At 46.1% G+C, this 23,037-nt stretch overlaps 2 protein-coding genes across 14 annotated transcripts in view; both read right to left on the reverse strand.

The window, feature by feature from the left end:
* ccdc136b (coiled-coil domain containing 136b) overlaps positions 1–9,524 on the reverse strand; it is a 20,281-nt gene extending 10,757 nt beyond the window's left edge. For 4 of the 9 annotated variants that reach the window (XM_042109082.1, XM_042109078.1, XM_042109083.1 and 1 more), the window contains exons 1-3: positions 9,226–9,524; positions 8,445–8,592; positions 362–634 (exon numbers count right to left, since the gene is read on the reverse strand). In XM_042109082.1, coding sequence (XP_041965016.1) covers positions 362–634; positions 8,445–8,496 — 325 coding nt within the window. In that variant the 5' untranslated portion in view covers positions 8,497–8,592; positions 9,226–9,524. Of the gene's footprint in view, positions 1–361; positions 635–858; positions 1,060–7,750; positions 7,893–8,444; positions 8,593–8,789; positions 8,844–9,225 lie in introns of those variants that run through there. The other 5 variants (XM_042109087.1, XM_042109086.1, XM_042109079.1 and 2 more) reach the window with 5 other exon arrangements.
* A 4,071-nt stretch (positions 9,525–13,595) lies between these two features.
* LOC121723425 (transmembrane and coiled-coil domain protein 3-like) overlaps positions 13,596–23,037 on the reverse strand; it is a 32,301-nt gene continuing 22,859 nt past the window's right edge. For all 5 annotated transcript variants that reach the window (XM_042109075.1, XM_042109074.1, XM_042109073.1 and 2 more), the window contains 3 exons: positions 17,589–18,613; positions 17,281–17,416; positions 13,596–15,008 (listed from right to left, as the gene is read on the reverse strand). In XM_042109075.1, coding sequence (XP_041965009.1) covers positions 14,703–15,008; positions 17,281–17,416; positions 17,589–18,613 — 1,467 coding nt within the window. In that variant the 3' untranslated portion in view covers positions 13,596–14,702. The remainder of the gene's footprint in view (positions 15,009–17,280; positions 17,417–17,588; positions 18,614–23,037) is intronic.

Raw genomic sequence — 23,037 nt, forward strand, 5'->3', positions numbered from 1 at the left:
ACAGGTACAAATCACAAATCACACAAGCACACTTAATTCATCATTTAAAGGTTACATGCTAACTTTGGGAGACCGTAAATTAAGTTTATGATGTGTCTGTATCTGCACTCTGACATTGTAAACTGATGCAAAATAACTTTTATTGCTGCTGAAACACTCCCTACACCTATCCCAAGAGAATATTTTCATTCTTCATAATTGTTTAGTTGCCCTTTTTCAATTCGAGACACATTATGAGTCATCACTTAGTCTTCAGTGTTATTTCACATCCAGATCCAGCAGACATCATAACAAGTCTCAGACACTACATTTCCCACAAGGCACCCCTGAGGACTTCCAGCCTACCAGCCCTCTGACTCACCCTGCAGCTCCTGGAAGCTCTCCTGGTGCTTCTGGGAGGTGTCGCGCGTCTCCTCCAGCTCCAGGAGCAGCTGCAGCACTTGGGCCCGCAGCTCCTCCAGCTCCTGCTCCTGGGAGAGGGGCTCCTCGTCCTCCTCCTCCTTGCCGGCCTTCTCCTCCTTAACCTCCTTTTCCATCTGCTCCTTCTCGTTGTTCTCCTCCAGCACGTCCCGCTCCTTGGCGGTGATCTCACTGCTCATGATGGCCTCGTCTGGTTTCAGATCGCTGCTTTCATCTGGGACAAAGCGGCGAAACAAAGAGAGAACAGCTGAGCCTCAAAATACCTCTCTGTTCTAATATATCTGTCAAAACACAACTGCCCATTTTCCCATTTAAGAAAAAGAATCGCTCTTTTTGTAAAACTGACAAAATAAAGAATATAAATGTCCTTCAGAATTCCTCTGTGAAAGGACCAGAACTGAGAGCTGAGCTAGACTCATGAACAAAAATTACACCCACACAGCTTAGGCTGATATCCTGCTGATTTAGGTGTTGGCACCCTCCAGCCTGCGCTTATTCATCCCCTGTCATTACACAGCCCTCTCCCCCTCACTAAACCCCCCTGAGGCAGCCCGCAGGCTCAAATGCCTCTGATATATGGACCTCTGGCTCCCACTAGTGCCACAGTGAACCTCTATACGTCTCAGCTCTTACAAATGCACTCTAGGCTCCACTGAACAGCTTGCTCATAACTACATGGAGCATCTGACATGTATTCCACAGCGCCATCTTGTGATGAGTTATCAGATAGATGTTATGTCATTTGAGTACTGGATGACAACACCATACACACGTACAGACTCAAACAAATATGGTATCATGTTCAGGGTGTTCCCATGTCTGTTATATCATAGTGAAGTGCTTGGTTATATCAGTTTTGATAAAGTTCAGCTCTCAGTGGGAGAACAGTGCACTCTTTATGGGAGCAGGGAAACATGACAAGCCAAAGGTCATGAAGCAATGTCCCAAAGCATTTACGCAAAACTCACTGCTGCTCCCTGTATTCAAAATCCCATACGCATGGCCAAAAGGCCCGGGACACATAAAGGCGTTGTGTTCCCAGGGCCTGGTTTGATTCCAGAACAAATGGCTGAAGAAGTATGTAAAGGAGCGTGGCCGCTTCTCCAAGGCCCCAGCTCGGAATTTTCCACATTCCTCCGCCATTCCCACCACAGCCCTCGCCTCTGTGTTCCAGCACAAGTTGAAAACATGAGAAAGTGAGAGAGTGGAGATGGAGAACAAGACAGAGGGAGGGAAGAGGAGGGAGGGGGAGAGAGAGGAGGGGTGGAGGGTAAGAGGGTGGGAGGGGGAGAGAGAGGAGGGATGGAGGGTAAGAGGGTGGGAGGGTCAGTGTGTCAAGAGCAGTCAGTTGCTGCGTGTGAGTCATCGCTCAGAAATGCGCCCCTTCCCCCAAAGTGGCTTTGAGAATACGCCTTTACACACACACACACACACACACACACACAAGCCATCATGCTGACAGAACCAGCAAATAATATGGGAGAAGCAGAGTTAAATACAACACTTACAGATGACACACTGACATGCTGACAGGAGGCCAAAAGACTCAGCTGCCCTTTTTTGCGGCACACACACTCAGCTGCCCTCCGAACACACGGATGCCATAGCAACAGCAGCACTGCGCAGTGGAGCTTTGGACGAACAGAACATCATGACGAGCGTTGTCCAGTCCTACCAGTGAGGTTATTATGGGACCGAGTGATTAAGTACCAACATGATGGCCTCAAATATATTCACCAAACAGCAAGACAACATGGTTAAAGGACTGTTCACAACCGAGAGAGAGAGAGAGAAAGAGAGAGAGAGAGAGGGAGAGAGAGTGTGCGTGTATGTGTATGTGTGTGTGTGTGTGTGTGTGTGTGTGTGTGTGTGTGTGTGAATGAGTGAGTGAGTGAGTGAGTGAGTGAGTGAGTGAGTGAGTGAGTGAGTGAGTGAGAGAGAGAGAGAGAGGAGTTAAGGAATAAAAGAGAGAGAACAGAGGGAACAGAGGAGGACAGAGAGGAGCAGAAACACACCGCTAGAAGAAGAAGCTGGCTGTGTGATTGGGAGTGGTGTTCGCATGTGCTTCCCATCCAGGGCCCCAGGGGAGAGAGAGAGTGTGCCGGCCCAAGGGCCAAATACAGCCCAGAGTCATTATTCCCCCCCCTCTCTCACACACACACACACACACACTCTCTCTGGTTGTAAACAGTCCTTTAACCATGTTGTCTTGCTGTTCTGTTGCAGAAACCCCATTAGTCTTTACATTAGCAAAATAGCCTGTAATAGTAAATTATATCACTTACAGTAACAAATACAATATTCCTTTATATGTGGACTACACCTATATACTTCACTATCTCTACCACTTTCATATGTCATTCTGCATGTCTGTTTGCAGAGGTTATTTTATAATGCAAAACACCTCAGAAGAAAGATAGCATATTCTGCTACAGCTCATGTACTGCTCTTGTAGCACAATTCACACCGTGCAAATCACCCAATCACACCTCGTGGTGCAAAACTCACAGTCTCACCTCACCTCGCATGACAAAGGCAGACTTGTATCTTTGGCGTGCGCCACTGTAAGATCCGTAGCTTTGCCGAACAGCACGCTTCGCAGGCGTCCTCCGGTCTGAGGCATGACTTCCGACAGCATGAGTGAGTGTCATTAAAATTTGATTTGTAATGAGCCAGTAATGAGAGGGTAAATCAGAGAGCAGGCCGAGAGAGCCCGGCTGGACAGATCATGTGTCCTCACAGCCACAGCACAAACCAGAATTTAACCTTCTTAGCCAAAGGAGGACAATATTTGCCCATTAGATGGATACGGGTTGATTGTGATCTCAGTACTTTTGTGAAGTGACACACTTTTGTTTAAATGGAAGGCTGGGAAACTTGTAATTTCAGTTACCTTATTTAGTTACCTTCTATTAATTAATTCTATTAATACCTTTCTATTAATGTGCAAAGTGCTTCACAAAGATGGTATACAACAGAGACAAAAAAGCTATAAAAAAGAATATATGAAACTAAATATGTATGCACATATCAAAAATAATAAAGTTATTTATCAGACTACGGAAAATGAGGCTAAAATGTATAAATCATTATCATGTATCCTCATTACACACTTGCTCTAAGGCATTATTCTCAGTTTAATAATGAAAAGCCATTTAGAATTGGGTCTGCAATTATTTAGCAGTAAGGGATCACATTCACATTCTTTAAAAGAGGTTGTACGGCACAGAAGCTAGACTTGTTTAGGACACAATATCCCTGATAGTGAACCAACCCAAAGTCTGCATGTAAGCTATACTCATTTCTCTCAGAACATTGTAACAAATGACAAAATGTCAACTGATGAAATAGTGACAGTGATTACTGACCTGACAGTCAAATTATGACAACTTTTTATGAAAACCAGATGAAGGAACAAATTCAATCGAGTGTGTGGGACTGTGTTAAACAAGACTAAATGTCCGTTACTTCTGCTTTGCTACAGCAGTATAAGTAAGTTTCATATCACAAGTATTACTCTTTAAAAAAACTCAACTTGAGTGTGAGTTTGAATCTCAACACTTTGGAAGAGAAAGGAGTATGAGAACCATAATGAAGTAGACAGTGTCAAGCATTAAGACTGCACATTGCACAAAGGCTTTTTATGTTCTGACATTCCCCCATAATCAAATTTAAAACAAGTATGTGTAAAGGTCTAGAGAATCCACTGCTCTATCTAAATGACACCAGATGTAGATATTCATTGTGAATAGCAGCCGTGGCCTACTGGTTAGCACTTCGGACTTGTAAAGGGAGAGTTGCCGGTTTGAACCCCGACCAGTAGGCACGGCTGAAGTGCCCTTGAGCAAGGCACCTAACCTCTGAAGTGCCCTTGAGCAAGGCACCTAACCCCTCACTGCTCCCCGAGCACCGCTGTTGTTGCAGGCAGCTCACTGCGCCGGGATTAGTGTGTGATTCACCTCACTGTATGTTCACTGTGTGCTGAGTGTGTTTCACTAATTCACGGATTGGGATAGACAGAGCAGGACATATGGTGTACTTATATTAAGATTGAGGAGAAAGAGAGGGAGGGAGAGAGAGAGATACAAGCTCTCACATACAGATGCCCACAGGTGGCTCTGTAAATTAAAATTTTACTACAACTTTGACCAAACTCTGCACAGGTCACTCCTTTTCTGCACTTCTGGATGAAACAGGTGAAGTAAATGTGTGTTTGTGTGTATATGGCCACACTGGGTCTGTGTATTGTGTGTGTGTGTATGTGTGTGTGTGTGTGTGAGTGTGTGTGTTTGTCTTTATGTGCAGTGTGTAGGGCCTACATGTGTGCTCAGTGTATGAGGCCTGTTCATGCCCTGCATCTGTGTGGTAGTGTGGGAGGCCTTGCATTATTCATGTTACCCCCTCCTCCTGCCCAGGCTTTGAAGCAGCCCCTGTGAAAGCACTGCGCACACTGCTACCCCATAGAGGAGTGAGGGAAACAGAGAGAGAGAGAGAGACAGAAAAAAGAGAGAGAGAGAGAGAGTACCTCCAGGCTGTATCCGTTCCCCTCTCTCCTTTCCTTTTATATCTCACCAGAGAGAGGAGAAAGGTGAAGTGATACACTCGCTCCATCGCCATGGAGACCCCCGCCTACATTCACCACCATAGTGTTTACTTGCTAATGAGGGCCATGTTTTTCTGCTTGCGTTGTTTTGGTACATCTCCCTTCCCCCTCTCTCCCGCTCCTCAGGTAAAGGTGTTCTTTTCTCGCCTCTGACGAACGGTGCACAGGTGGGCTCGTCTGGTTGTCCTGGAGACAGACTGTCATGGTGTGCTTATACGCTCGGCAAAGCCCGCGTCGACAAGACGGCCGATAGCGAGAGAGCGCCCTGATTGAGGGGCGAGATATCCCCGAAGTTCACATAAGGTAATGTTCCCCGCACTCAACTGTTATTGCTTGAAGCACTGGGGAGTGCTTCAGTGACGGGACAGAATCAAAGGGAAGGGGAGAATGAGAGTGAACGCAAGCGTGAAAGAAAGAATGCCGAGCTCAAATGCTTGATAAGGCCCGCTGTCTTTTAAAAGGCTCGAGCGATGTTTCTGCTTTTTGCTGGGAAACGCAGAAAGTGGGCCACCGGAAAAAAATGCTTTGCTGGAATGAATCCCATTAGACACATAGTCACAGAGGCATTTGTGTTTGTGAATATGTGTGTATCTGTGTGTGTGTGTGTGTGTGTGTGTGTGTGTGTGTAGGCTACGCTATCTGTGTGTTTGTGTGTATACTGTATGTCTGTTTGTGTTGGCATGTCTAAGTGTGCATATGTGCATGTGTGTGTGTCTGTGTGAGAGTGTTTGTGCATATTTGTGTGAAGAACAAGAATCAGCAAAAATGCACTCTGGAGAGATGTCCAGGGATAATGTACAGCTTTCTATCTTCAAAGGGATAAAATGAAGACAAGCTGTGCACACAAGAGAGAGAGAGAGAGACAGAACATGTGAAACAGCCAGAGACAGCCAGAGAGGGATGTGCCAGGCTCTAGAAATGCAGGAAGGAGACTTACATAAAAGTTACAAAAACATCAATATAGTCTTTATTCTGTAGCCTACTTCTCATGTGAAAAGTGGGTCCAGGCAGTCTCTCTCTCTCTCTCTCTCTCTCTCTCTCTCTCTCTCACACACACACACACACACACACACACCTATGGAGTGTGGGGAGTGGGCACTGAGTATGTGTGGGTGCCTACATATTGGAAGGTGCATTACCATGGAGTGGGCGAAAGAGACTGAGAGAGGGGGAAGAGACCATAGAGTAGAGAGAGACAATGGTGTATTACACATAGAGAAGGAGAGAGTGGGATACAGAGAGAGGGAGAGAGAGAATAGGAGGGGTGTGCGGGGGCGTCATGAGGAGATGAAGAGGGGGATATATCACACAGGAGAAAAGCAAATGTCAGAACAGATGTTAAGCACAGATGATGCATGGCGGAAAGGCCTATTGACGTAGTAGAGAGATAGAATGAGAGAAAGAGGGAATGAAACAGGGAGAGAGAGAGAGAGAGAGAGAATATTCAGTGAATCATGGGAGTTCTCTAGCTCACAGATGGTGGGAATGTCCCCTTTGGTAGCAGTGTCTGAACGCTCTGTTTGAGAACAGCGACGTCGCAACTGTGTCAGCATGAGAACTCGCTCAATCTGGGTCATCGATTCTTGATAAATAAAACAACGCCGTCTGGAGACAAGAAGACTAGCAGAGAAATATGCTGGCTGTGTCACCCCATGACAACCTCTCAACAGCAAAAGAATGACAAAACTTCCAACCACTATAGCCTTGCACAATCTCAAGCATCTGCACTGATAGACCATCTGAGAAAAAAAAATCCCATAGATGACTGAACTCAATGGCGACTGTTTTCAACATGAGATATTTGCCATCAACACCCTCCCTCTGCTATTGACCCAACCTTTGTCAGAGCTCTGAGGCGAATCTCAAGAGGAATGCACATGGAAAGGCATAGTTCTGTTCTGTTGCTGATAAACACAGGTGTGTCATTCTATTGCAGGTATAGAATGAGGGTGTGTGTCATTGACCAGGTCATGGGGCAGAGAACGAGAGGGTCGGTCAGAAGAGAGCCATGATGGCTGTCAGGAGGCCAAAAGTCTGGTGCTGCGTATGAAGTTAACCACATGCAAAGCATATCATTCCCTGACTGAACAGAGGCTGGCATAGATCTTCAGGATGAAGACGCAGAGGGAGCAGTCAATATGCCAACATCCACAGTGCAATCGCTGTTTAAACAATCAGGCCCATGCCAACAACAGCAGTACTCATATTTGCTAAATGCATTTCCCTTTAATTTGTCTGTGCTGCACACAAGTGGTAGACAATTCTATTCAAAGCAAGAAAAATTAACTTATCCTATCTTATCTATTTGCACATTCAGAATACTCTTTGAGTACGAAATACAAAATGCAAAAAATACCATACAAAAACAAAAAAACTTTTTTATTCAAGTAGGTACTTTGTTGCGCTGAGATATTTCTCACAAGTGTTTCAACATGCTTTGTCACATATGACTTACTGACTATGCTTTCTCAGCTGTATCAAAATAAAACAGCTGTGAGAAAGCTGGCCTTATATATTTTTACACTTCATGCAGAGACGAACAGAAGACAGCCCAGGCAGAGCTTCCTCATAGCGAGGCACGCATGTCACCCAAAGGAAGCCACATATCTCACCGCACACACACACCTGCCAACTACAGACAGCTACCCAGAAACCTGTCGCACCAAAACTTGTGCCCCAAACAGGCTGTGAAAATGAACAATCTTGCCGTTAAAAGCACATATTTACCTGCTAATTGTGACTGTTCTCCATCAGAGCTTGACAGACTCCATGGCAACAACACGAACGGAGGGAGAGAGTGAGCGCTTCAGAGTCCAGCAGAGAGGAGTGTGTGAGTGAGTGAGTAAGAGTAGCTCAGCGAACATATCTTTCCATCACATCTCTCTCTCTCTCTTTATCACTTTTTCTCTCTCTCTCTATCTCCCTGCCTCCGTGCTCTACTCCATCCACCTGCCCGCCCCCACACACACCCCCTCAGCCACGACTCATCTGCCTTCGCATCGAGATGAACCCTTCTCTAAAACAGCGTGCACACACGCACACACACACACACACACACACACACACACACACACACACACACACACACACACACACACACACACACACACACACACACACACACAGACAGCCTCCCAGGCTTCAAGTCTCAATTAATTCATTCATCTCCCCCCGACAAAAAACCTAGAAGCTTCTCTGTGTGATGTGACTGACCTCAGCACACTAAAAACATCCACAGAGGCAAAACATTCATGACTCACAACACTACCGTCCTTAATATTCACCCACAAAAAACACAAACCCTTTTTCTCACACACTCGCGTACGCACACACGCACACATACACACACACACACACACACACACACACACACACATGCGAGTAAACATGCATGGAGAGAGAGCTGTGGAGAAGAGCCTACCTGTGGAGTCGAGCGCCTCCTCGATGAGTGGTGGTAGGCGCAGTCCGTCCATGGTCCCTCCAGCGGCTCTGGAGCTGGGGGAGTAGGCGGAGGGGTGGAGTGAGAGGTGGGGTGGGGGAGCTCTGGGTCAGGAGGTCCACACGCCCACCTGCACAGACACAGAGAGAGAGAGAGAGAGAGAGAGAGAGAGAGAGAGAGAGAGAGTGAGAAAAAAAAGAGAGAGAGAGAGAGAGAGAAAGTTGAGAGGGAGGGTCGGGGAATGCACTTACATATATATATATATACGCAGAGTATTTTAGATGCGCCCGCAGAAAAACACACACACACACACACACACACACTCACAAACACTCTGCAGAAGGGAACTGTGAGGTCCAAAGAGCCGAAGCCTCTGCTCCGCTGTGTGAGAGTGGAGGCGGGAGGAAAGAGGGGTGGAGAGAAAAGGAAAGAGAGAGATAGAGAGAGAAGGAGAGAGAGAAAGAAGGAGGGGGAAAACACTGGAGTGGTAAACAACAGTTTCTCACTCCCGGATTAGAAGAGGCAGAAAGCTCCTTTTTCTCTCTGCTAACTATCTGTGCATGATGCGCAGCCCTGGCTTTTATGTAATACTCACTTTCTTGTTCTTAACTTTCTTGATGTGTTTCCTCACAGACGCACACGCACACATACCAGAGATAATAGATGTATGTATAGAGCGAAGGAGAGAAAGGGAGAGAGAGAGAGAGAGAGAGATAAAGAGAGAGAGGGAGAGAGAAAGAGAGAGAGAGAAAGAGAGTTTTACCTTTAATGAGATCCAGACAGTGTGCAGATTTCTGCAGGCTCACAGATACTGCTGCAGCTCGCTGATCATTTCCTTCTCATTGTTTCAACTCTCTCTCCTCCCCTCATCAGATCAGCCTCTATCTCTCTTTTTCTCTCTTGCTTTCTCTCTCTCCCCACTCTCATTCTCCCCCCTGTTCATTCGTTTTTGCTTCTCATTTCTCCCAAATTACTCTCGTACGTGTTTTCGAAGTACTTCTCCGCCTCGGATGCTGAACGTTTTTAATACAAAACCACAAAGTCTCAGTGCTTTCCTTCCTCTGTGTTCTTCCTCTTCCTCCTCTTGCTCTTTTGCACACATACACAGGCAGGCGCACATAAACACACACACACACACACACACACACACACACACACACACACACACACACACTGTAGCGTATCTGTCCAGCAAACCAGACCTGTACTGTGTGTTTAGGTGTGACATAGCAAATACATTGGAAGTGAGAACCAGAGTGACTAGGGGAGGTTTAACCCGTGGCAGGCCTCCAGGAAGCACACATCACAGGGCTGTCCTTGGACAGGAAGCTCCCCTGCAGGCTTAGGCTGCAAGAGGATTGTGTTGCTGCAGGAAGGGTTGACACCAGGGCTTTAGTCCGAGCCCTCCAACACCCACAACACTACAGCACTACAGCTTGCATAGGAAGAGGGTGTGATACATGAGGAGAGATAGGATGACAGAGTGCTACAGAGATGTGCTATTTGTGTAGGAGTGTGTATTGAGTGAGTGAGCGATCGAGTGAGTGAGTGAGGGATGGAGTGATAGAGAGATCGTGAGTGAAAACAAAAATGAGAGAGGGACAGAGTGTGAGGAGGAGAGAGAGAGAGAATGTGTGGGTTTGTGTGTGTGAGGGGGTGTTGCCCTCTTGATGGAGAGCACAGCTGTGTTGGCAAAGATTTAGGGGAAAATGCGCAGAGGAGCGTGAGTCAAACTCAGCCTACTAGACCATCAGTGCAGACATGATCTCACAAAATGGAGAGAGAGAGAGAGAGAGAGAGAGAGAGAGAGAAAGAACCGCAGAAAGAGGAAGACATGTGAAAAGGTGGAGGGTTTGACTTAGACAAACCCAAAATAGGTCCATCAGATGAGCAGGAGACAGAAGGGGGAGAGAATGATGGACAGCGACCTGGCAACTATAAAAACCCAATCCAGACAAATTATTAATCAGGGGCTGGCACGCACGCACGCACGCACGCACGCACGCACACACGCACGCATGCACGCACACAACACACACACACACAAACACACAGATGCACAGACGCAGAGGCAGTCCAGATCAGAGGGTCCATGTGTCTACATCAACTTCCTTGCTGAGACTTTGTGCATAGACAAGTTTGATAGATAAAGAATGTTGACAAGGGACCAGGGGAGTGGCCAATGACAGCTAGCTGTGTGTGCCATGAGATTAAAACCAAACACAATCTGGACACAGGAAGAGGTAAATATTTCAGCACGCTTCCCTCAGCACGACTCCGCTGGCATGGCCATTTCTGGGCCGATCTTGCCTCAGAGGGGCTCGATTCTTATTCAGCACACATCAATTTAACAGGCAATGTGCTTGTCATTCTCAAAGATTAAAGCCAACCGTCAGGATAGCAAAAGGAACTGAAATCTATACACCTGGGTTATACTCAATTCATTATTTCTATCAAGTTGAGCAGGATTGATGAGTTGCAATCACTCCATCCATATAGACCCTTTCAAGAGAGTTCCATTATCAGCATCATAGTTGGCCCCACAAGACTTCCTTTTTAACATTCCATATGTTATCTTAATGCAGAGGAAGTAGATTGGGGCCCAAATAGAACGTTCAAGCATTGTTTTTGTTTTTATTGTTGAAAGGGTCTATAGATATGATAAGATTCAGTGACAGAATTGAGGTAAGTGTTTCCCCTACTTTTACAACACATGGGGAGAAAAACAAACAGAGCACCAAGGAAATATGGAGCAGCGTTTAACTTGAAGCATTCCTGTGGCAGGGAGGGGTTGCTAGGCAACTGAAGGGAAATGAAGTAGAATTAGGGCACTTTGTGATGGATTATACTTCACAGTTAAACAAAGCACACACCAACGCTCGCAATATTGCATATCACAAATTTAAAAAAGGAAGATGATTCTAGAAGGGTAAGAATAATTTGTTGGAGAGAAGGACTTCTTACAGACGTCAACAGGAAGTTGGGGGGATGGGGAGGCAGGAGGGGGTGGGGATACATTGGACTGGACCAGTGCAGTATTGTACGCTCCTAAGGGAGGAGAGGTCAGCCCTTTCCCATCACATCTCTCTCACTCTCTCACACACACACACACACCAAAACATCTGTGCTCATTTCCCCCCTTAACGCTAGCTTACCTCAGTTTGATCTAAACCAACACACCACCACCCCAGCCAAGCAGCTAAGCCCCCTTTCCCCAATCCTCTGGTGGTCACCATGCCAACATGAAGAGGATAGAGAATCATCAAAGCGGTCCTCCTCCTGTCTAAAGGGAGAGAGGCTCAGCTAATTAATTGCTTATTATAAGCCAAGTCCTCCTGAGTGCACTCTCCATATTTCACTGTCCTCCCCCTCCCCTCTATTCCCCTCCCTGGACCTCTGCCCCGCAACCGACTCTGCTGCACTGGACAGATGAAACCGTTTTCTCGTGCAAGTAGGGGTCAGTTAGGAGGACCGGAGTCCTGCACTTTTATGTTCTCTTAATCTCTGGACACGCTGATGGTCATCCCATACATGTAGCAGGATAGAGTGTATATGTCTGAGGAAGCAGAAAGGCACTTAAATATGCAAATCCTTATGCACGTGTATAAGTGAGAACAGTACACACACACACATACACTGGACAAGACATGTCAACACACAGACTCACTCATACAAGGATATGTGTGATGGCACGTACATCTCACACACACACACACAGAGGGAGAGACAGAGAGAAGAACAATTTTCTATCAGTGAATCGTTGCATCATAAGAAAGCACTGCAACATTTGTGTGTGTGGGCACAGGGCATGTGAGATGGCAGCAGATAACACTTGCTGGCTCCGGGAGCTCTACTCTTCTGGTCCTGTCAAGCAGCTCTCGCCTGGAAATCTGCCATACAGCACACAGTCTCAGCTGACAAAGACAAATACATTCTCTCTATCTCTCTCTCTCTCTCTCACACACACACACACACACTCACAAACAAATACACATGTGCATGCGCACGCTTGCACACACACACACACTCAATAACACACACTCTCACAAAAACACACACCCACACTCATACCTACATACACTTACATACACATGTCCACAAACACACCAATATTAGGAGCACTAGGGCCAGTTCACACACAGCAAGTTAGATTGTTGCCAAGTGTGTTTCTCACTACGTTCTTAATTTTTAGTTGGAACTCATCCCATCCCTGTGAAGAAAACAGCAGCAAGGCAAGGGAAACACAGCACAGCACATTGGGTGTTTTTCATGGGCATGGGAGGAATACCATGGAGGTGAGGTGCGACTCTGGCTATATTTAATGCTTTTGGGTCGGATTACATCATTTGGGTCGGTCAAGTAATGAGGCTATTTTCATCTGATGAAGGTGCCCTCCCCAGGGCAGTATTGTTTTGATAGAAAATTACACAGCATATTTAAAGCCACTGTTGTGAAAATTGAGTCATCAAGATAATTGGATCTCTGAAACGCGATATGCTAACAGTGGACTTCCCCCATATTTTGATATTGTTTGTAATACATTCAGCAAAAACATTCATTGTTTGTCTATTAGGAGTGATGAGTAATCAGTCTTGGCCACTCAGTGGCTGTAAACAGAAGCTAAATATGGCAGCGTGGATGTAGTGGAGCAACAGAGCTTTGCTTCACCAGTGGTGTGCTAGCACCCCTCAATGGTGACATGGGTGAAGTGACAGGTGCGTGTGTATTTCTGCATCAACGCTATATTGTAATCATTTCTTATGAGAGCCATTTGAGGAGTTGTCCAATCATAATAATTCATAATCAGAAAATCCCCTATTTAATATTGAGACATTATTGGTGTTTGGTATTGGTATAACCGGGGTCATAAGATGACTCTCACCTTCAACTCCAACCCCTGGCAATTACCATCTTGGGATTTTAAGTGTCAAAAGCAACAACTAATTGACATATGATCTGTCGGACAAGGTGAATTACTATTAAATTAAGTATTACTGAATTATAGCGTTTTGTTATATAAATTGGATGGAGGTTGTAGTTTATTTTTATGTCCATTGGATATTTGGGTAGGGGTTGTCTTGGTTGAAGAACATAATAATCCAACTGAAAAACTGACAACACACCAAACACAACTGTTGCTTAAAAATTAGGCTTATATTTAATTCTGAATTTCCACAGAGATGTATAAAAATACTCCACAGGCTTGAACAGTCCAGAGGTAATGTATCACAGTCTTAATAGTAAACGTTTTCACAGGAACCCCGCTCTCCATCTCGCAGACGTCAGGCCATTCACCTGACCAGTAGTGAAAAGTTACAGCTCCGCTTCAGCGGGTAAGGTCAGTTTGCCGGTGCTCCGAAATCTTGAACACTTCTGCTGGTCTACAATGGAGAGGTTGTCTAATGAGTTGACCAGAGTAAACAAAGAAAAAAAGAAAATAAAAATGTCTTCTTCTTTGAAGTGTATTTAAAACTGTCTTTGCTTTGAAGTGTACTTTTGAACTCTTTGTTCTAGTGGCATGAGCTTGCGATGCGCCATTGTGTGCAATGTAGGTTTGAGACTAGTCGATGCCCATATAGGTAGGTGTCAAGGACAGAAGAGAGCTTCACAGCACAACCTGAGGCTAATGATAGCCCCCCTGTTAAGTAACATTCAAACAGACTGAAAATCCACCAAACCCTTCAGGCTCTCTCTTTGCTGTGTGGTTCCATGACTTTGATTTTTAAAACATAGTTAAAAAAAAAAAGACATGCATACAATTCCATCATAATGTTAGTTAAAAAAGAAGTCTAAAAAAAAGGTAATAGATATTGCACTTTCCTCAACTGGTCCAGTCAACACAGATGCAAACTGACACTTCCAATCTTGCCCTAGAAAATAACACATCTCAACTCCTGGCAAAAGTAGAGAGGAGAGAACATAGACGAAGAGCCAGAGGATGAGAACCGTGAGTGTTAGAAGGAAAGAAGAGAGTTAGAGAGAAATAGAGAAACTCTATCACATTATTCATGCCAGTGTCATAAAACCCTTTAAACAAGACAGTTCTTGAAGTGTACCCTCCTTCCAGTCCAGTCGAAATCATTGGTCAGATGTCCTTCTGCATTTTCTGGACTGGACTGGACTGGAGGCATTCTTCTTTAGTGGTGGTGATACTGCTACTGCTGTTGCCTGCCTTTATCATGTTGCCATCCTTGACCACCAGAGTGCAATCGTATCTTTTCCCACCAGAGCGCAGTGCTCTCAGGTGGGCACCAGGAGGCGCTCCACGGCGCACTGCAGCTGCTCCCAGTGCTTCCAGCAGAAGGCCAGCAGCAGCAGGCCCAGCGAGGTGCCCAGCACGTGCAGTCGGCTGCGCAGCATGGGCGCCGTGAACTTGGCCACCGTGGAGACGCACACCAGCACCACGGTGGCCAGCGCCAGCAGGATGTTGATGCAGCGGCCCAGGAGCACGCGCGCGTCCCCGCCACTCTCCCACTGGACGGTCTGCTGCTGCTGCTGCTGGAGCTCCAGCTTGAACACCCGCGTCTGGCACGACTCCAGCGCCTCCTGCACGGGCGACAAAGGGTTAAAGGTGCCATGTGTAATGTCCGCCAAAAAATCAATTCATACTCCACATTCCATAAAAGATGGGGGCAGTATACCTCCAGAAAGTGAGTTGGTCTACCCTAGAGTAACAACCGAGACACGTGTATTGCAGTTTGGCTGGCGGTTATGTTGCCCGCATACCGCCTCCCATGGCGGAAACTGGTATGACACCTGTCGGGCTGTGGCTAGTAATTTAGCATGCTAATTCAGGTTGATATCTCTGCAGCACTATACCTTGTCATTTTTTTAATGACATCATCGCCCTTATTTCTTCTCATTCTTTTGATGTGTGTAGCTCATTTTTTTGATATTTTTACCTCAATTCTTACACATGGCACCTTTAAAGGTTGTATCAGCGATTTCAGGCCCAAAAAAGGCCCAAACATAAATGATCACATTCATCTAATCTTTCCTAACGATCCGCTACCTGCCTGCCCCATAAGCAGGCTGTCAAAAAACGTGTCTCTGTAGGCAGCCTAGGCTCCCGAGATCTGTACAGAAAAACAACTGCTATCAACAAGGGTTGGCAACCCCTCAAAAGCAAAACAAAGTGTTTCAACCAATAACCAAGGAGATGCGCGTTTAGGAGAGATTTAATTGCACAGGAGGGAGGGGGAGGGAGTAGCGAGCTAGCTCACTGTTTTGTTTGAACATCAACAGAAGTGATGTATCCCTGCTATTGCTGATACAACCTTTAAAGCCACAAAGAGTTAAAAATACAGAGCTAATCAATAGTCACCTTGACAACAAGCCCAAATGGTTAGCTTGACAACAAGCCAGAATGACACCAAAGCCACATTAGCAACAAAATGCTGCTACTGACATCCTACTTTGCCAGAGTATTTAAATACATTTATACATAATATGTCTACTTGTAAAGTGGGTCTGAGTAGCATAATTCTGCTGCGGCAACTAGAAATATGCAGTTGTACTGAAGGTAAATTTGTTTCTCTGCCTCTAAAGACAAATGTGTTCAATTTACAGGTTAAAAATAGAGCAGATTGAGGCAGACCTGATGAGAAATCAGTAAAGAAGTGGGGCACAATGGGGACCTGGAGGAAGGGTGTATAATATCACCACATTTAGTGACAAATTATATTATTATTGCACTGAATGCTAAAAATGATGCGCAGCTCTTATAAGTGATCCATCCAAAGCACTTGATTCAGTGGGTAGTAGTCTCCTGCAAAGTCTAGAAAGTATAGGTTTTAGAGAGCCTGTAATGAATTGGTTTTCAAGCTGTCTGAGACAGTTTTCAAGCTGTCCTCTAGCCTGGAAACCAGATGAATTTGAGAGCTTATTGTATTTACTCTGGCAGACCCATCTGGACACTTTCCTATTGAAACAGATTTTCACATGAAAATTATTCGGGCCAATCACAATTGCTTATCCAACATGGGGTGGGCTTTGGACTATGACTAAGCAGAGGTGCACCATTAAGGTAGTGTTAAACTCCAAAAGACCAAATTTATGATTTTTGGTTTGTTCCTGTTCATCTCCTACTAACAGTAAGATTCTTAACACTAGATGGAGCTCTAAAAGGGTTGCCTCTTAAAAATACCTTGATAGAGTATACTCTTTGATGTTGCGTCCTGGGCTTTTTATTTTGTTTAAAAGTGTTTATTTTACTGCTAGAAAAGAAGTTTACTTTAAACTTAGTTTTGCTCATGGCAGACTATAGTGATGATGTCATTTTATGAATCTCTAGCAGTTGAAAAAAGATAGATGTGATCCTTCAGGCTGCTTTGCAGTTTGACAGTGGTGCCAACACCCATACACATCATTGTAAATTATAACAAGTGGTGTCCCGTCATTGTCCCCACCACCTGAAATGAGCTAAGAGAGTAGTTCTGCCCTTTCATTTCATGCACAGCAAGCTTGGAATGAGCTGCAAGACATCCTCACTGTGAGACAAACAATCTGGAATCTTTACCATCTTGTCACATGTTCTAAAATATTTTCAACTTAGTTTGTCAGTCATGATCACAACGTGTGCCCTTATTTTTCATGACTCATTTTAGCCTCTAATCTCTGCATGTTGTCTGTTTTTTTTATTTTTGGTGCAGCTCCCATACCTTTTAAATCTTATATTACTGCCCATCTTGATAAGCACTCGAGTACAAGAGATAAGGGAAAATTAATTGATAAAACAAAAAGTGGCGGCGCTTTTCTGCCATTCTTAAATATTCATTCCTTTGGGAGGTGATTAGAACACAGGTGAGTGTTAAGTTACCGTGAGATCTCTGGCTCGCTCATTTGCCTGATAGGCCACTTTCTCCTCTATGCTGGCCAGAACCTGCTTCAGATTGGCCATCTCATGCTGGTGGAGCTCCGTAAGGTCATTCAGTTGATCCTCCAGTCTCTCATATCTATCAAGAGAGAGAGAACAATCAATATGTAGATGGAGCCGCAATGAGTTTAGATTTTTTTTTTTTACAACTTATCAACAATGGTTGGATGCATTCCACAGCTGCCTGATAAATGAATACCATATATGAGGGCAGTTAGTGTTTGTTAGGTACAGCGAAGCTCATTGTCTACCTGTATCTCTCCTCCTGCAGCGTCTGTGTGAGGAAGCCATAGTCGGTTTTGAATTGGTCCTTCAGGGCCTCAATGTCATCGACAAGACTGGACTGCGACTCACGGATCTCCCGCACCTCCTCCAGCAGGAGGTCAATGCGACCCTGGCCCTCGGACGGCCCCGAGAGGGGATTCCCGTTGCTGTCGGCCGACACGGAAGTGCCCGTGGAGCACTCCTCGTCGTCGCTGGGATACTTGGGCTTGTCCACCATGTTGGCGCTGCTGCTGAGCGCGCGGCTGGCCTCGCCCTCCTGCTGGAAGCCCGAGGGCACGTCCAGCGAGGTCTTGAGGTGGGCGATGTTGTCGGCGCTGCCGAACTTGTTGCGGATGAGGTTGGCGAACTCGCGCGGCTTGCTGAAAAAGAAAGGTGGCGAGAGCGACACGCCGGGGCCGATGGTCCTGATCTTGTCCAGGGTCGGGTGGCGCCCGCTGCCCGACGTCATGTCCCTCAGGTGCTGCTCCCTCTTGCTGCTCGGGGAGTCGTCTTTGACCGCACTGGACGGCGAGGCGTTGTTGGACGCATTGGACGCGTTGGAGGCGTTGGACGTGTTGTGCCGGAGGGTGGACGGAGAGGAGTGGGAGGTGTTGTGGCCACTGCCCTCGCAGTCCTTTATGCGGCGGTGGTACTGCTCCAGCTTACGCTGCAGGTTGCCGATGGTCTGCGTGGACTTCTGATGCTTCTTCTCGAATACCTGCCGGATGCGCGCCACCTGCTGCTTGTCCGCGCTGTTGACCAGCTTCAGGTACTCGGCCACGTTGGCGTCGCGCGCCGTCTGCTCGATCTTCAGCTGCTCCGTCACCTTCAGCGCCTTCTGCTGCAGGCCGCTCAGGCTGGCGCGGCTGCGCCGGAAGTCTGGGAAGAGCTCGGCGTAGCTCGACGAGGCCGACGACGTGCTGCGCTCCAGCTCCAGGTGCGTGTCGGAGCCGCCGCGCCGCATGACCGGCACGGGGATGCTCAGCACGTAGCCACCGTCCGCCTGCTCCATCTGAGGAGAAGCAGACACAAGCGCGCACACACACACACACGCACGCACGCACGCACGCACGCACGCACGCACGCACGCGCACACACACACACACACACACACACACACACATACAGACACATACAAACACACGCACACACACAGGTTAATGGTTTCTGATTCACAAGGTCACACTACATAACAGATACAGTAGCACAAGGTTGAAGCACAACCCTGCTGCCTCTGGCTCCTCAAAAACTTCACATATGCAACCTTAACATGGTAGTCTTTATCTTTGTTTAACAATTGTCTGTGGTCAGGGAATTTACAATTGGAGATTTGAATGTCTGAGATTCTCTTTGCTGAAAGATGATGGCTTTTCTGATGGTGTTCAACTCACAGGATGGGCATTTTGGAATAAGGCTGCATAATTCAGTGCCTGACAAGAGTTACACAATATCACCTCAACAGCTAGTCTTTTTCCTTGAGACAAAAAATCGAAACAAAACAAAACAAAACAACACTTTTCCACTCAGTGTACTCTGGAAGCCTCGGAGAGCCAAGATGATTGTGCAGTCTCAGAGTGAGCGTCTGCCGAAAAAGGAACAGATCACGGTGTCAAAGGACTACGGCACTCAAAAGTGTTACATAAAGGCCAGGGCGTTTTAGCATAGCATACCGTTTCATAATAGCAACCCTGTAGCCCACAGCCCCCCCACCCCCCCACCCCCTGCTCCGCTCCTCTCCTCTCCACCACCACCACCTGTCCTTTTCAGGGACGTGCATATAGCACAATCAGTGACCTCGCGTCTCAGGCTCGGGCAAGTTCCACTTTTATAACCGTCTTAAGGAAACAGCAGTCAAAGGAGAGAAAAAAAACATCCTGTTTTCGTAGCCATTGCCACTGCTGGGGTCTCCCATTAGAACACAATGTATCCAGCTCACGGCACGGAACGCCCCGGTCCACGACCAGGTTAAGCTATTCCACAGGCAACGTGTGATAATGAGCCCCCAAACATAATGGCATTCTGGAGGAAATCCACTCAGACCCCGCCACCTCTCTCTCTCTCTCTCTCTCCATCACTCTCTCTCTCTCTCTCTCCCCATCACTCTCTCCTTCACTCCTTCCCCCTTTCCACCACCGTCTCCTGTTCTTAGTCTCTCTTTCTCTCTGTGATGCCTTAATTGTCACAGTTGATTTCCCCCTGATGAGATTTGTTATCTAATACCAAGGATTTTGCGCTATGCTGCAACAAGGCTTTGCGAAACCTGTTTTTTTTTTTCTTCAAAAGGGCACATTGTTGAGGCTTCCGTGTTTACCTATCCGTCTCCCTGAGGTTATTGCTCTGTGTCATATTATATCAGCAAACATTCCAAGCTGCTCGCAATTTACTGCTGATGGGTGCACAATCCATAAGACTGTGAAAACCATTCCAGGCCTATCAAAATGATCTGCGAGCACAGTCCGCACGCACTGGGAGTGAACCCTCTTACACAAACAAGGCACTTATAGGAGAGCTTGCCTCGCACAGCCATACCATGAGCATAGGCACATAGAGCACAAAGAAGGCTCTCTGAGGAAACAGTTTTGGGCTCGCACATGTCTGTGACCTCCCTTATCACATTAGATAGTCTGAAATCATGTTACAGCGATAAACTAGTAGGACTGAAACAGTGTGTATCCCTTCTAGAGCCAGCAGAGACTTCTAGAGGGAGGCCCTCACATTAATAGCTCTCCAGAGCCTCTGGTGCGTTAGCCATCAACACAGATGGGAGCCTCATTAAAAGTTCATGTCAGCATTGGGTACGGTGAGTAATACAAATGAATTCTGTGTGCCCAGCAAACAGAGTAATCTGAATAAGCTATCTGGAGGGTTGGAAAGGGCAAACATAATTGAGTGATAATGTCTGAAAAAAGGCCACTATTGTGCATGTAATGAGTGTCAGTGTGTTCGAGAGCAGGTGCCTGTGTGTGCGCATGAGAGAGAGAGAGAGAGAGAGAGAGAGAGAGACCAAGGCCAAGCAGCGCAAGCCCATGTGAGATTAAGAGCACACGTGTTCATCATGCAGAGTGAAGATAACTGACCTAAAAAACACAGCCTTGGTTAATGAGTATGAGAAGTACAGGTCCACGCCCAATAAAAAGGTCAGCTTTTACAAACTCCTCAGAACAAATCTGGAAATCCTCCCCAGTAAGCCCAAAGCCATGGTCCCTCAGTGTTTGTTTTTGTTGCAGACCTGGGTGTGGCGCCATGTTATTTGTTCCTCTTATTTACCTGCACCTCCGTCCAGACACAGACAGTGGACACCCTGAACAACACAGTCTTTGTCCAGTCAACCGTATTTGTAGCAGTCTCGTCTCTATTTTGGTGTTAATTAAGGATGGGGTACGTCCTTATGGAAAAGGGCAGTGATTGACACTTGATTTAACATTTGGATCTGATTGACCGCTGTGGACTCTATGAGTGATTTGGGTGAGTCATAGCATAATAGTACACTGCAATGTGACGAGCCAGATGGAGAGTAGCGAGTTCTGTTCTGCACAGCAACAAATAGGAACAACCCAGCTAAAATCAAGACATGCTGCAGAGAGAGATTTCAGACCAGCTTGAATGATAATCAGATTTTCTAATCAAGTTACTAATCCGAAACTAAATGTGCTAGGAGCGATCATAGAATTCACTGGTTGTTTTGGAGAGCAAATAAATGGCCTCTCGTTCGTACTTGCATATTTCTATACATCTGCTTCTTGGGCCTGTCAGCTGTGAAGATCAGATCACAAGCCATGGCAGGATATCCATCATGAATCACCATATTACCATTTTCAACTTCCGTGAGCCAGATGAATTCACAAAGCCAAGCGTGTTGTCCACAGAGTAACAAAAGCCTAACCCTGGGTCAACAGACATATGAAAAAAAGAACATTTCCTGAAGTATACAAAACATTATAATGAACAATTTATGTGTTGCACCCAAAAATGCGTAGGGGACAGACCACATAAGCAGAGGCCTTACATGTCGTGAGGCTTGCCCTTTGCCTATGGCAGCTGGAGCTATGGCCATAGTTAAAAGGATAAACATGGTAATGTTTTGACAGAAGAGGGCCTTGCACTTTGGTGCCAGGCGAATCTTTTCGAAAAGTTGCCTGCTGACAAGAGTGGCCAAAAGTTATTTCTGTCCTTGGCAAAGGTTGCAGCCCTCTCAGGTCTGTGAGCGGGAAGCCACCGAAGGAAGAGAAATTAAAAAGTTGCGGACGAGGCAGGAATGCCAAAGCCTATAACGCTTGTTCCTCTGGGGCTAGATGGTGAAGAAGGGGGCCAAAACCACACACACACACACACACACACACACACACACAGGATGTGACTTCATGAGACACTCCTCGGTTGATTAATGCAATACGGCTGATCTGGAAAGAAGCCCAGAGCAAAGAGAGTGAGAGGCAAAAGAGAGAGATGGAGAGAGAGAGAGAGAGAGAGAGAAAGAGAGAAAGAGAGAGAGAGAGAGAGAGAGAGAGAGATATGAGGAAAGTACTTCAATAGGAGTTCAACATCACATCACCAGCTGCAGGTCTGCAGCTGAGCTGATGTATCCAACTGGTCTAAGACGAAGCCATTAGCACTGCAGCTATGTCTTCTCTTATTGACCCCCCATGACGGGGTCACATGAGTCACACATGGAACAGAGAAATGAAGGCAGGACTAAATGTGCTGATGTCCACACACTTTGTTTCTTTCTCTTCTCCTTTTTTGCCCCACCCCATCTCTCTCTTTATGTCTGCACATCAGACGCGGGTGAATCTGCCGGCTAACTTTAGCCAACGCAAAAGCACACCAGTGCTGCGTCTGCAGGACGATGGGCAAAGACAACGGCAGTTTAGCCAACTCTTTTTTTTCTGCTGAGTCAACGCGGCACAGTGGTCTTAAAACAACAGATGAATGAGGAAATGAAACAGCTGACCCAAGTGGCACATCAGAAGGAGATTAGACATGTTGACCACAGACACTGAACTCTGAAATTGCAATATGAGACAAAACTCCTACCAGAGCAGACAATGGATAAGACATTGCATTAAGGCATTGTAACAGATGCCTCACCATGTGACAGACCAATACCAAATAAGGGTCTGAAGATTGAATTAAGAGTAGGGGTGTCACGATTCTCCAAATCCTCGATTCGATGCAATTTTCGATTTTAAAGTCACGATTCGATTAGATTTTCGATCTTTTTTTTAATATTAGTATTAATGCATTCCTTATATGTTATTTACTCTTTTTGGCCTTTTCCTTTTCTGTTTCGGGGGGCTTTTATTTTGAAACCGTTCCAACCGCGAGGTTGTAATGTAAACAGAACCAACATTAGGCTAAAACAGAGACATGAACATAGTGAAATGAAACAACACAGAATCATAATTTGATTGTTTCAGCACACTCCGAAGAGACCCA

This window comes from Alosa sapidissima, chromosome 11, assembly GCF_018492685.1.
Source record: "Alosa sapidissima isolate fAloSap1 chromosome 11, fAloSap1.pri, whole genome shotgun sequence".
In the NCBI taxonomy this organism is placed as follows: domain Eukaryota; kingdom Metazoa; phylum Chordata; class Actinopteri; order Clupeiformes; family Clupeidae; genus Alosa; species Alosa sapidissima.